Raw genomic sequence first — 13,373 nt, 5'->3', positions numbered from 1 at the left:
CCGAAGCTATTACAGATTGTTCCCGTGAGTGGGAGACCCCGTAAGCCTCCTTGAGAGTTACTAGAGCCATGGAAAAATGATATCCTCTTCCTAGCGATTCGCTTGACCTCCTTAAAGTCCCAAAGGTGGACTTAGCAGTCACGGCCATAGCCAAGCATACTACTATTCCGGTGACTGGAGGCACAGCGCTAAAAGACCTTCAGGATAGGAAGTTGGAAGTGTCGCCCAAGTGCATTTCGAAGTATCCGCCTTAGGGATACGGGCTGCTGTATGCAGTAGCCTGATGCAGCAGGCTTTGCTACGTTGGGTTCAGCAAATGTTGACAGTCCAAGACCTTCCCCCGGGGGAGGCGGAACAGGCGGCCCGATTGGAATCAGCAGTCTCCTATACGGCAGATGCCCTCTATGATCTTTTACGTACTTCAGCACACACTATGTCTTCAGCGGTGTCAGCACGGCGTCTGTTGTGGCTCCGGAACTGGTCTGCGGATGCCTCGTCTAAATCTCAGCTGGGGTCCTTCCCTTTTCGGGGTAAGTGTTGTTTGGGGATGAGCTGGAGCAACTCATAAAGGCCTTGGGGGACAAGCCCAGGGCAGCCCTCTCGCAGGGTAGCTACCGGGGCCGTTTTAGGGGGCAGCATCGTTTTCGGCCTTGTAGGGCTACGTCGAGCTATACTCCTAGACAAGCAGCTTCGAGAGCACAGGCGTGGTCATATTCCTTTCGGGGCAGGCAGCCTCAGCATGTCGGAACCCATGCATTTGCCCACAACAACAAGCCAGCTCAATGAAGGGATGCCGACCCATTCCTCTCTACCAAAGATCTGGGGTCAGCTATCCCAGTTTCACGAGGAATGGGTCAAAATTACCTCGGATCAGTGGGTACTAGATATTATAAGTCACGGTTACACTTTGGATTTTGCTCGTCCCCTCCGGGATCTCTTCCTGGTGTCCCCTTGTGGACCTCCGCAGAAACAGCAGGTGGTCCTACAGAACCTAGCTCGATTGAAGGCACTGGGAGCCGTTGTGCCAGTCCCTCAATCGGATCGCCGGACCGGTCGTTACTCCATATATTTCGTGGTACCTAAGAAGGATGAAACCTTCCCACCGATTTTGGAACTCAAGCAAGTCAACAAGGCTTTGCGGGTGCCTCGTTTTCGTATGGAAACGTTAAGATCGGTCATTGCAGCGGTCCACAAAGGCGAGTTTTTGGCTTCTTTGGACCTGACGGAAGCTTATCTCCACATCGGAATCCAAGAGCACCACCAGCGGTTTCTGAGGTTCATGATCATGGAACAACACTACCAGTTTTGTGCCCTACCCTTTAGACTGGCAACTGCACCCCGCGTGTTCACCAAGGTGCTGGTGGTGGTGGCTGCGAGCTTGAGGCGAGAGGGGATTCTAGTACATCCCTACTTGGACGACTGGCTCATCCGAGCGAAGTCGGAGGAACTGAAAAAAAAAAAAAACAGAACTCTGCAAGGCGGTAGTTCGTACGGTCGTGTGTCGTCTGCAGTCCTTGGGCTGGGTTGTCAAATTATTCAAAGAGCCAGTTGATCCCAACCCAGATAATAGTTTTGGGGGGCTCAATTTGATACATTGGTAGGCAAAGTATCGTTACCCCTCGCTCGCATGGACCAGTTGATGTCTCAGGTGCGGCGGCTGCTGTCGCTCCCTTCCCCTGTGGTGTGGGATTATTTACAGGTTCTTGGGTTTATGGCATCTACCCTGGAGCTAGTTCCTTGGGCTTTCACGCATCTGAGACCTTTTCAGAGAGCACTGCTTATTTATTTATTTATTTTATTTAAACAGATTTATATACCGTTTTCCAGTAAAAAATACTGACCAAAGCGGTTTACAACAGTAAATAACCTTAAAATTAAAAGGTTAAAAATTTGAGATAAAAATAAAACTTAAGAAGATAAATAGGTAAGAATAAAAATACAGGATATTTCATAATCAATAAAAATAATAATGACTAAAACAGAGATTGGCCAGTTTCCGTTAAAAATAAAAAGCAGGAATAAGTAAAAGTAATACTATATAAATCAGACATAATTAGTCTTATTTACTTCAACTAAGATATTTCTAAATCTTTAAAAGCTTCCTTTAAAGAGGTAGGTTTTCAACGCCTTCTTAAAGTCTTTTCGACTGCTTATTAACCTAAGCGGGTCTGGCAATGCGTTCCACAGTATAGGGCCAGCGACCGAGAAAGCTCTGTTCCTAGTCATGCACAACGCCGCATTCTTAACTGAAGGGATTTCCAGCAGATTTTTCCCTGTAGATCTTAATTCTCGTTGTGGTTTGTAAATGTGTAGTGTGAAACACATCCAAGTAGAATCAGTATTATTCAGGAGAGAATGAATTAGCATAATGATTTTATAACACTGCTGTCCCGTTGGGATCCCAAATGAGAAGAGTACCAGATTCCCTTGCCGCTGCTCGAACCTGCCAGATCCAGTCTGGACTGGTGGCTCCCTCCGGATCACCTACTGAAGGGGGTGAACCTTGAGAGCCCCCAATGGGTAGTTGTAACAACCGATGCCAGCCTCTCTGGTTGTGGGGCAGTGTGCAGGTCAAGGTCGGCTCAGGGTCTTTGGACTCCGTTACAGACAAAGTGGTCCATCAACAGGTTGGAGACCAGGGCAGTCCGACTAGCTCTACAACACTTCTTACCAATGTTACGCTATAAAGCGGTTCGGATTCTTTCCGACAATGCGACCATGGTGGCCTATATACAGACGAGTTTGTCGTTCCGTGTCCGAGGCCGACAAACTGATGAGCTGGGCAGAACGTCACCTGGACAGGATTGCGGCGTCTCACATAGCCGGGGTCGACAACGTTCAGGTGGACTTTCTCAGCCGACAGCAATTGGATCCCAGGGAATGGGAACTGTCGGATGAAGCGATGCGAATGGTCTCGAGATGTTGGGGAATCCCCCACCTGGACCTGATGGTGACTCGTCTGAACACGAAGGCAGCTCGCTTCTTCAGTAGCAGAAGAGACCACGGGTCAGGAGGAGTGGATGCTCTGGTTCTGCCTTGGCCGTCGCACATCCTTCTGTGTTTCCTCCATGGCCACTAATCGGAAAGATATTACGGCGCATAGAGTCTTACCAGGGGCCGGTGATTCTAGTGGCCCCGAAGACCGTGGTTCGCCGATCTGATCAACCTAGCGGTGGACGGTCCAATACGCCTCAGTCACCTGCCCAACCTTCTGAGGCAGGGTCCAGTATTTTTATAGCAGGCAGATTAATTCTGTCTAGCGGCCTGGCTTATGAGAGGAGGTGGTTAAGAAAAAAGGGTTACTCGGAGGCATTTATTTCTACCCTTCTGAGTGCCAGGAAAACGTCTATCTCTATTACCTATGTTCGGGTATGGAAGGTCTTTGATTCTTGGTGTCGCGGGATGAACTTGTTGCTGAGATGGGCTACTATTGTTCACATCCTGTCCTTTTTACAAGACTGCTTACGGAAGGGTCTGACTTACAGTTCGCTCAGAGTTCAGGTTTCGGCCTTGGGCAGCCTTCATGGTAAAATTGATGGTATTTCCATTGCGGCGCTCCCGGACGTGATTCAGTTTTTGAAGGGGGCCAAGCACTTGAAACCTCCAGTGTGCGCGATTTGTCCGTCCTGGAGTTTGAATTTGGTGCTTCGTTGCCTTTGCGGACCTCCTTTTGAGCACTTGAAACGGGCGACAGTTAAAGACTTAACGCTTAAAGCGATTTTTCTCGTGGCTATCTGTTCAGCTAGGCGGGTTTCAGAGCTTCAAGCCTTGTCCTGTTGAGAGCCTTTTCTGCGTATTTCTGATTCAGGTGTTTCCCTGCGCACAGTGCCTTCCTTTCTGCCTAAGGTAGTCTCGGCTTTTCATGTCAACCAGTCAGTCGATTTGCCAGCATTTTCTGATGAAGATAAGGATCTGAGGAGGTTGGATGTCCGTTGGGTCCTCTTGCGATACTTGGAGGTTACTAATCAGTTTTGATTGTCTGATCACCTCTTTGTGCTGTGGAGCGGTCCTAAGAAAGGGGCTAAGGCTTCTAAAACTACTATTGCCCGATGGTTGAAGGACGCTATTGCTTCCGCTTACATATGTCATGGGCGTCCAGTACCGGAAGGCCTTAAGGCGCATTGTCTTAGGTCCCAAGCGGCTTCGTGGGCAGAAAGCCAATGTGTCTCGCCACAAGAAATTTGTCGGGCGGCCACCTGGAAATCCTTGCACACGTTTGCTAAGCATTACCATTTGGATGTACAGGATCCGAAGGTGGATTCCTTTGGCAGCGGTGTGCTTCGTGCGGGACTCTTCAGGTCCCACTCCTTTTAGGACAGCTTGGGTACATCCCAGCAGTCTGGGCTGATTCTGGTACATACAGGGAAAGGAAAATTAGTTCTTACCTGTTAATTTTCGTTCCTGTAGTGCCAAGGATCAGTCCAGACGCCCGCCCGTACACAGGAGAGTCCAGTCAACTGTTTTATATTCTCTTGACTGGTTATGACGCAAGTCAGTTTATTTTTGCAGAACTATTTTAGGTTACATTGTTCTTCTTGCATGTTCATACACGTTCTACCTTGTTAACAGGTTCAGTTTTTAACTTGATCTAGTCATTGTTTGATAAAGCGTGTTTGCGCATAATTCAATGCAAGGAAATTGTAGTAACAGCCATTCATTCTGCTTTGATATCGATAGTACTGAGGGATCGCAGGTGGCACCCTGGGTTATGTGGGAGGTGCTTTTCAGCTTTTCTCTGACTCCATCTGCTGGAAGGGAGGCATAACCCAGCAGTCTGGACTGATCCTTGGTACTACAGGAACGAAAATTAACAGGTAAGAACTAATTTTCCTCTGGAGATTCTGGACTTTGTGGCAGTGACCACAGATGCGAACCTGAAAGGCTGGGGGGGCTGTGTGTGAAGGTTGGGCAGCCCAAGATCAGTGGTCGGTAGCGGCGACATCCTGGTCGATCAATCATTTGGAAATGAGGGCGGTGCGCTGGGCTGTGATGGCCTTCTTTCCACTGATTCAAGGACGGACAGTACGAGTTTCTCTGACAATGTAAGGATGGTGGCATATATCAGTCATCTGGTGTCTTAGGAGGCCCAGGAGCTGTTTATCTGGGCAGGGAAGCATCTAGCAGTCTTAGTGGTCTCTCACATGGCTGGAGAGGACAATGTGCAAGTGGATTATCTCAGGCAGCAGCTGGATCCAGGGGAGTGCTGGACCTCATGGCATCGCAAGGCAATACCAAGGTGGAGTAGTTCTTCAGCCGCAGGAGAGAGGCCTTTGCTGACGAAGCTTCTATTGTATATGTTTCCCCCATGGCTTCTCATAGGACGTGTGTTGCGTTGCATAGAACAACATCTAGGAAAGATAATTCTTGTAGCGCTGGAGTGGTCGTGCCATCCGTGGTTAGCTGATCTTTCATCTCACGATAGACTGTCCCATCCAAATGGTTCATTTGCAGGGATGACTGCATCAAGGAACCCATCTTTTTCGATTAGGCGGATCACTTTTGTCTAGTAGGATTGGCTTTTGAGAGGCCGCGCTTATGTTGGAAAGGGTACTTGGAGCAGGTAAGTTCTACTTTGCTTCAGGCTAGGAGCCCAGCCATTTCTCTAGCTTATATCTAAATGTGGAAAGTTTTTGAGTTGTGATGTATAGAGGAAGGTTTAGAGCCTTTGAGAGTGAACGGTCTCAGATCTTAGCCTTTTTGCAAAGGGGCTTGTCAAAGGGCATGGCCTACAATTTGCTTCAAGTGCAGGTGGCAGCCTTAGGATGTCTTCGTTCATTTTCTGAAAAGTGCAAAGCCAGTTCGTCTGCCAGTTCTTAGGATATGTCCATCGTGAAACCTTAATTTTCTGTTTTAGGTTCCGTGTGGACTTCCTTGAGCTTTGAACGACCTCACCCTGAATGCCATCTTCTTGGTGGTGATTTGTTCGGCAAGGCAGATTTCAGAGCTTCAGCCTTGTCGTGTAGGGATCCCTTCTTGAGGATTTTGGACGATAAGATATTGTTGCATATGGTTCCTTCCTTGTTACTGAAGGTCATCTCCACATTTCATCTCAACCAGATGGTGGACCTTCCGGCTTTTCCTCATTTATCGTTTGATATTCGTATGTGAGGGAGCTGCATTTGCTGAATGTTTGTAGGACTCTGTTGTGTTACTTTAGGGTCGCTAACAGTTTTCGACGTTCAGGTCATCTCTTGTCTTTAGTGGGGCAAAGAAGGGAGGTAGGGCTTCCAAGGCCACGAATGAGCAATTGTTAAAAGAAGTGATTTTTTTCTGGCTCATCTCTGTATGGGTCAGACTGTTCTGGAGGGGGTTGCATGCGCAGGCGCCTCCTGGGTGGAGTATCGGCTGATATCGCCGCAGGAGATTTGTTGGGTGGTGACTTAGTCTTCACAGCATACTTTTATCAAACATTACCGATTCGAGGTTCAGGGGCCAGAGGAGGCTATGTATGGAGAGAGTGTGTTGTGCTTGGGATTTTTGGGTTCCAGCCCGGTGTAGAGGAGCTTGGGTACATCCCACTTGTCTGGACTGATCTGGGGTATGAACAGGAAAGGTAAATTGGTTCTTATCTGCTAACGTTTTCATTCCTGGAATACCACAGATCAATACAAAAGCCCTCCCCTTTTGAAAGACTGATTGCTTCTGGATGCTGAGGCTGCAGAATTTAATTTACAATGATTGTAGATATATATATATCATTGATGGTTGAAGATTTTCCAACTTGGGTTCTCTGCTCTCCCTCCTTGGGGAGTAATGCTAAGTTTTGAGGCTAAGGATATTGGGTACAGGTCAATATTGAGGGACTGCAGGTGGCACTCTCTGTTATGTAGCAGGGCCTCAAAGTTTTGTTCTCTGCCTCCATCTGCTGGTAGGGATGCAAAACCCACTTACCTGGCCTGATCTGTGGTATTGGCAGGTAAGACCCAGTCGTCTTCTGTGCCCCATTGCCATGTTAACGATTGCAGTCCTTGTGGTCTGAAAGCCTCTGTGAATGTAAGACTGAAATATCTTTGGACCCACAAAGCAGGGGGTCATGGAGTGACAACTTAGAGAGGGGAACATGGGGGCTACAGAACAGGAGGGCTGGGACTTGGAGCTGTAGATGTTGTTGCCTTTGCTTTGGAGATTTTCTGTTGCCAGTGTTTGTGCTCTTACGTGCTCTCCATCTCTCTCTTCCCCTCTCTCTGGCCCTTCCTCTTCTTGTAGATGGTGAAAGGTACAAATGTTTATGGGATCTTGCGAGCTCCAAGGGCAGCCAGCACAGAGTCACTGGTACTGAGCGTGCCATGCAGTGAGGGAGAGCGCAACAACCAGGCACTGGGGTTGATGCTGGCCCTGGCATCTTACTTCCGAGGTAACGTTGGCGCTCTCACCTTGTGTAATGTTCTCTTCTGAGGAAGGGGGCTTGTGGAGATGACAGCCATCCCTGCAATTCACAGATCAAACTTAAGCTAGTAAGACATGGATCTCTGCTGTCTGCTTCCTTTCTCCTTCCCAGTAATGCTCTTTCTGTACTATTACACTAGGAAGTAATGTCTGCGGTCTCTCCTTGGGCAGTATAGGAAAATTAGTTTCTTACCTGATAATTTTCGTTCCTGTAGTACCAAGGATCAGTCCAGGACACCTGGGTTGTGACTCCGCACCAGTAGATGGAGACAGAGCAAGATCTGTCGGACTTGGCTACATATAGCCACGTGCCTCACACAGCCCCTCAGTCTTATGTAATGTCAAAGTAGAACTATCTGAACAAACTATCCTCACCGAGGCCCAATTCAAAAACCCCAACTGGAACAGAACTCCCCAACCGGAGGAGCGAAACAAGAAAACAGATTAGTTGAACCAAAACAGATATCGAGCGGACTCTCCGTTACTTCAGAGCAGCAAACACGGGCGGGATCCTGGACTGATCAATGGTACTTCAGGAACGAAAATTATCAGGTAAGAAACTAATTTTCCTTTCCCTGTACGTACCAGGATCAGTCCAGGAAACCTGGGATGTACCAGAGCCAACTTACCGAGGGTGGGAACCAGAGAGTCCCGCTCGGAGTACTCTCTCTCCAAAACCCCCAGAATCCGTGGCCTGAACGTCCAACCGGTAATGCCTAGTGAAAGTGTGCAAGGACTTCCAGGTGGCCGCCCTGCAAATTTCTTGAGGCGACACCTGCGAGGACTCCGCCCACGAAGGCGCGTGCGATCGTGTCGAGTGAGCCCTGAGGCCCACAGGTACCGGCTTCCCCCGTACCACATACGCCGAGGCAATGGCCTCCTTGAGCCAACGAGCGATTGTAGTGCGGGAAGCCGCCCCACCTCTTTTCGGACCTGAGAATAGAACAAAGAGGTGATCAGACACCCTGAAAGAATTAGTGACTTCCAGGTAGCGGAGGAGCACCCTCCGCACATCTAGCTTCCGGAGTTCCCGAGACTTCGGATCAGACGACTCCGCAACAGGGAAAGCGAGAAGCTCGATCGATTTGATTCAAATGAAACAACACCACTTTCGGCAGGAAAGAGGAGACCGTCCGTAAGGAAACTCCCGAATCCGAGATCCTCAAGAACGGTTCCCTACAAGATAACACCTGCAATTCAGAAACACGCCTCGCTGAGGCAATCGCGACGAGGAACACCACCTTCAATGTAAGATCCTTGAGCGTCGACCGCTTTATTGGCTCAAAAGGCGGCAAGCACAAAGCATCTGACAAAGCCACGGAATTAGCCATTTACTTTGAAAAGAAGATAACCAACCTCCTTAAGCCCATCTCTACACCACAGCCGACTACACTGCCTTCCAGCTCCTCAACACCTACCAAGAAGTTCAGCTTAACATCTTTTGAGACCCCATCAACAATGGAAATCGAAACCATACTCAAAAAGCTCAAACCTTCCTCTCATCCACTGGACGCAATACCCTCCAATCTACTACTATCCATCCCAAACTCCATATCCAAAGCGATAGCAGCCATCATTAACTGCTCTCTTACTCAAGGAAAGGTCCCAGAACAACTCAAAATAGCTATCCTGAAACCCTTACTAAAAAAAACCTAACCTTTCAACAGCTGACCCCGCAAACTTCCGCCCAATCGCTAACCTCCCCTTGATCTCAAGAGTGATAGAAAGAGTTGTAAACAAACAACTGTCTGAGTACCTGGAGGAGAATAACATACTCTCCCCTTTCCAGTTTGGATTCAGGAAATCGCAAAATACAGAAGCTTTACTATCTTCATTATCCGATACCATCCTTCTCAACCTGGAAAGAAAACAACCATACCTCCTCGCCCTCCTCGACTTATCCGCTGCATTCGACACGGTTAATCACTCACTCCTGTTGGAACGGCTATCTGATATAGGAATTCAGGGAGAAGCACATAGCTGGTTCCAATCATTCCTGGAGAATAGATTCTATAAGGTCAAGATCAATAACAAAGAATCACTCCCAATCAAATCTAACCGAGGAGTCCCGCAAGGATCATCCCTTTCCCCCACTCTTTTTAACATTTATCTGCTACCTCTATGCCATCTACTCTCCAGTCTCAAATTAAAGTTCTACATTTTTGCGGACGACATTCAGATACTTCTGCCTATCACGGATTCCCTGCAAAAAACCTGGACACACTGGAACAACTGCTTACAGTCTATCAACATCCTGTTATCCAGCCTAAACCTTATACTTAACTCAAATAAAACGGAAATCCTCATCATCTCGCCCGATGAAAACCACACGCTCATCAACTCCCAAAGCGCATCACAATTCGCAAAATCATCCATCAACCACTCCCCCTCCGTTAGAGACTTAGGAGTACGACTTGATAATCAATTCAACTTAAAATCCTTCGTCCTCAACACTACTAAAGAATGTTTTTACAAACTCCAAGTTCTCAAAAATCTGAAACCCCTCCTGCATTTCAGCGACTTCCGTTTAGTAGTTCAGGCTATCATTCTGACAAAATTAGACTACTGCAACTCTCTTCTCCTAGGCCTTCCTGCCATAACCACCAAACCCCTACAGATGATCCAGAATGCAGCTGCAAGGATACTCACTAATTCAAATAAAAGAGCCCACATCACACCAATTCTACACCGGCTGTACTGGCTCCCTATAAAATCCAGGATCACCTTCAAAACGTTAATGATGATCCACAAGGACATTATCGGCAGCGCCCACCTCAATCTCAGCACACAACTCCGCCCCCACTCAACACAAAGACCTATCAGATATTCTTACAAAGGATCTCTATATGCCCCTCCGGTCAAAACCTCACTAAGAAAAGGAGCAATCTCCACAGCTGGGCCCACTCTCTGGAACTCAATGCCTCCGGAACTTCGACAAGAAACATGTCATCAAACTTTCAAGAAACACCTAAAAACATGGCTTTTCCGACAAGCCTTCCCGGAATCTCAAGAATACTCGGACACTGGTCAAAGGGCATAACAGCTAACTACAAGACGCACGATCACTCGCACTTCCCTTAGGGACCAATTACGACTAATTTGGACAATTCTTAAGTCATCAAAGAACCCCTGGTAGATGCATCAAGTCTTGACACGCCCATTAACATTGTTCGATGTTACATGTAACATTCAGATTTGTTCCTTTTAATTCTTTGGTTACATCTAGCTATCCTGTTTGTTTATTAACGTTGTTCGATTCATTCATTTACAACTTCTTAACAGTTACGTTCTATTCATTCATTTACAACTTCTTAACAGTTACGTTCTATTGTTCATTCATTTACAACTTCTTAACAGTTACGTTTTATTGTTCCGACACCTTGTTTTAATGTAACGCCTTAGCCGCGCCTGTTCTGTTATAATGGAAACCGATCTGATTTGATATTTGTATCAAGAATGTCGGTATACAAAAATTATAAATAAATAAATAAGATGGAAAGTACCCAATTGAGATTCCAGGACGGACAGGATGGCGCAATGGAGGACGCAAATGCTTAGCCCCTCTAAGAAAACGCGCTATATCCGGGTGTAGTGCCAGAGACACCCCATGCACCTTGCCCCTTAGGCAGCCAAGCGCCGCAACCTGGACTCAAAGGGTACTACACGAAAAACCTTTGGCAAGGCCAGCCTGAAGAAAAACTAGAATATCGGAGACTGAAGCGGAAGTAGGATTCATGTTGCGCTCTGTACACCAGTCCTCAAAAACCACCCAGACTCGGATATAAGCCAAGGACGTGGACTGTTTCCTAGCACGCAACAACTTGGAGACCACCGCATCCGAATAACCCTTTCTCTTCAGACGGTGCCTCTCAAAAGCCATGCCGCGAGACAAAAGTGATCCGCATCCTCCAAACAAACGGGGCATTGACGGAGGAGCCCCGCAAACCCCTGAAGACGAAGGGGAGTGTCCACCGAAAGTTGAATGAGGTCTGCAAACCACGGATGCCACGGCCACTCCGGTGCCACCATGATCACTGTGGACGAGTGCAGCTCTATGCGCCGGAGTACCTTGCCTATCAGTGGCCAAGGAGGGAACACATACAGCAACACGTCCGTCGGCCAGGGCAGAACCAACGCGTCGACGCCCTCGGCCCCTCGCTCCCACCTTCGGCTGTAAAACCGTGGAGCCTTCGTGTTCTGGAACGTGGCCATCATGTCCATGTGTGGCGTTCCCCACCTTTCGCTGATGAGGCGAAAAGCGTCCTCCGCCAGTTCCCATTCTCCGTGATCCAGGTGATGACGACTGAGGAAGTCCGCCTGAACATTGTCGACTCTGGTGATGTGGGACGCCGCAAGGCTGCTGAGATGTCGCTCCGCCCAGCACATCAAGCGTTACGCCTCCTCCGCTACCATCGGATTTTTCGTCCCGCCCTGACGATTGATGAAGGCCACTGTGGTAGCATTGTCCGACAACACTCGGACCGCCTGTCCCCGAATCAATGGGAGAAAGGACTGCAGCGCCAGGCTCACCGCCCTGGTCTCCAGGCGATTGATGGACCATTGAGATTGGGCGAAGGACCACCGGCCCTGCACGGACCTGCCTAGGCAAACCGCTCCTCAACCGGAGAGACTGGCATCCGTAGTGACGACCGTCCAGTCGGGCACTAGCAGGGACACTCCACACGTCAAGTGGTCCGCTTCTAGCCACCAGCGTAGACTGGCCCTCGCTTGAGCTGGAAGTGGCAGCGGTAGATGGAACTCCTCCGACACTGGCTTCCAGCGGTAAAGCAACGCTGATTGTAAGGGACGCAGATGGGCAAAGGCCCAGGGCACCAAAGCTAGCGTTGAGGCCATAGAACCCAGCACCGTCAGATAATCGCAAACCAGCGGAAGCCGAAGCGACAACAACCGGCGCACCTGATTCTGAAGCTTGCAGACCCGCTCCCTGGTGAGAAAAACCTTACCCTGTTTGGTGTCGAACCGGGCTCCCAGGTACTCCAAAGACTGGGTGGGAACCATATGACTCTTGAGATTGACCACCCAACCCAGGGACTGCAACAGGTGGAGGACCCTGTCTATCGCCTGCCGACACAGACTCTCTGACTTGGCCCGGATCAGCCAATCGTTCAAGTAGGGGTGCACCAGGAAGCCCTCCCGTCGGAGCTGCACCACCACCACTACCATTACTTTCGTGTACGTTCGGGGCGCCGTGGCGAGACCGAAGGGAAGAGCCTTGAATTGATAGTGCCTGCCCAGAATGCAAAACCGGAGGAACCGTTGATAAAACGGCTGGATGCCGATGTGGAGGTACGCTTCCGTGAGATCCAAGGAAGCCAGGAACTCGCCTGGCCGGACCGAGGCAATCACAGAACGAATCATCTCCATTTTGAAGCGTGGAATGCGAAGGCATCTGTTTACCCCTTTTAGATCCAAGATTGGCCGTGCTGTGCCGTCCTTCTTTGGAACGATGAAATAAATGGAGTAATGGCCCTCGCCCCGCTGGGCACGGGGAGTATCGCACCCAAACTTTCTAGGCGCTGAAGAGTACCCTCTACGGCTTCGCGTTTCCGCGGACACTTGCAGGGCGAGACTAGAAACTTGTCTGTCGGAGTGTGTGCAAAATCTAATGCGTAGCCTCGTCTAATCATGCTGTCCCCGGTCCTGAGGCTCCTGCTCCAGCGGGGGTGAGTGAACCGAGAGAAATTCAAAATACCTCTGGGAACAATATTGCCATTCATTCGACATCACAACTGGATGTGCTCTTTTGACGTCAGGGATGCGTACACACATATCCACATACACCCATCCTGTTGGTGATACCTCTGCTTCAAAGGAGGAGTGAAACACTATCAACACAAAGTTCTCCCGTTTGGACTCTCGTCTGCCCCCAGAGTATTCCCAAAATGCCTAGCTGTGGCGTTAGTGTACTTACGACAAACTGGGATATGAATATTCCCGTACTTGGATGACTGATTAATCACAGGACC

At 48.9% G+C, this 13,373-nt stretch overlaps 1 protein-coding gene across 4 annotated transcripts in view; it reads left to right on the top strand.

The window, feature by feature from the left end:
* Positions 1 to 13,373, top strand: part of GPAA1 (glycosylphosphatidylinositol anchor attachment 1) — a 92,142-nt gene that overhangs the window by 33,189 nt on the left and 45,580 nt on the right. For all 4 annotated transcript variants that reach the window (XM_029586135.1, XM_029586136.1, XM_029586138.1 and 1 more), the window contains exon 5: positions 7,207 to 7,354. In XM_029586135.1, coding sequence (XP_029441995.1) covers positions 7,207 to 7,354 — 148 coding nt within the window. The remainder of the gene's footprint in view (positions 1 to 7,206; positions 7,355 to 13,373) is intronic.

Source organism: Rhinatrema bivittatum, unplaced genomic scaffold (assembly GCF_901001135.1).
Source record: "Rhinatrema bivittatum unplaced genomic scaffold, aRhiBiv1.1, whole genome shotgun sequence".
NCBI classification, from domain to species: Eukaryota; Metazoa; Chordata; class Amphibia; order Gymnophiona; family Rhinatrematidae; genus Rhinatrema; species Rhinatrema bivittatum.
Note: the sequence above shows the minus strand (reverse complement) of the source record. Positions and strands in the feature narration are given on the sequence as shown.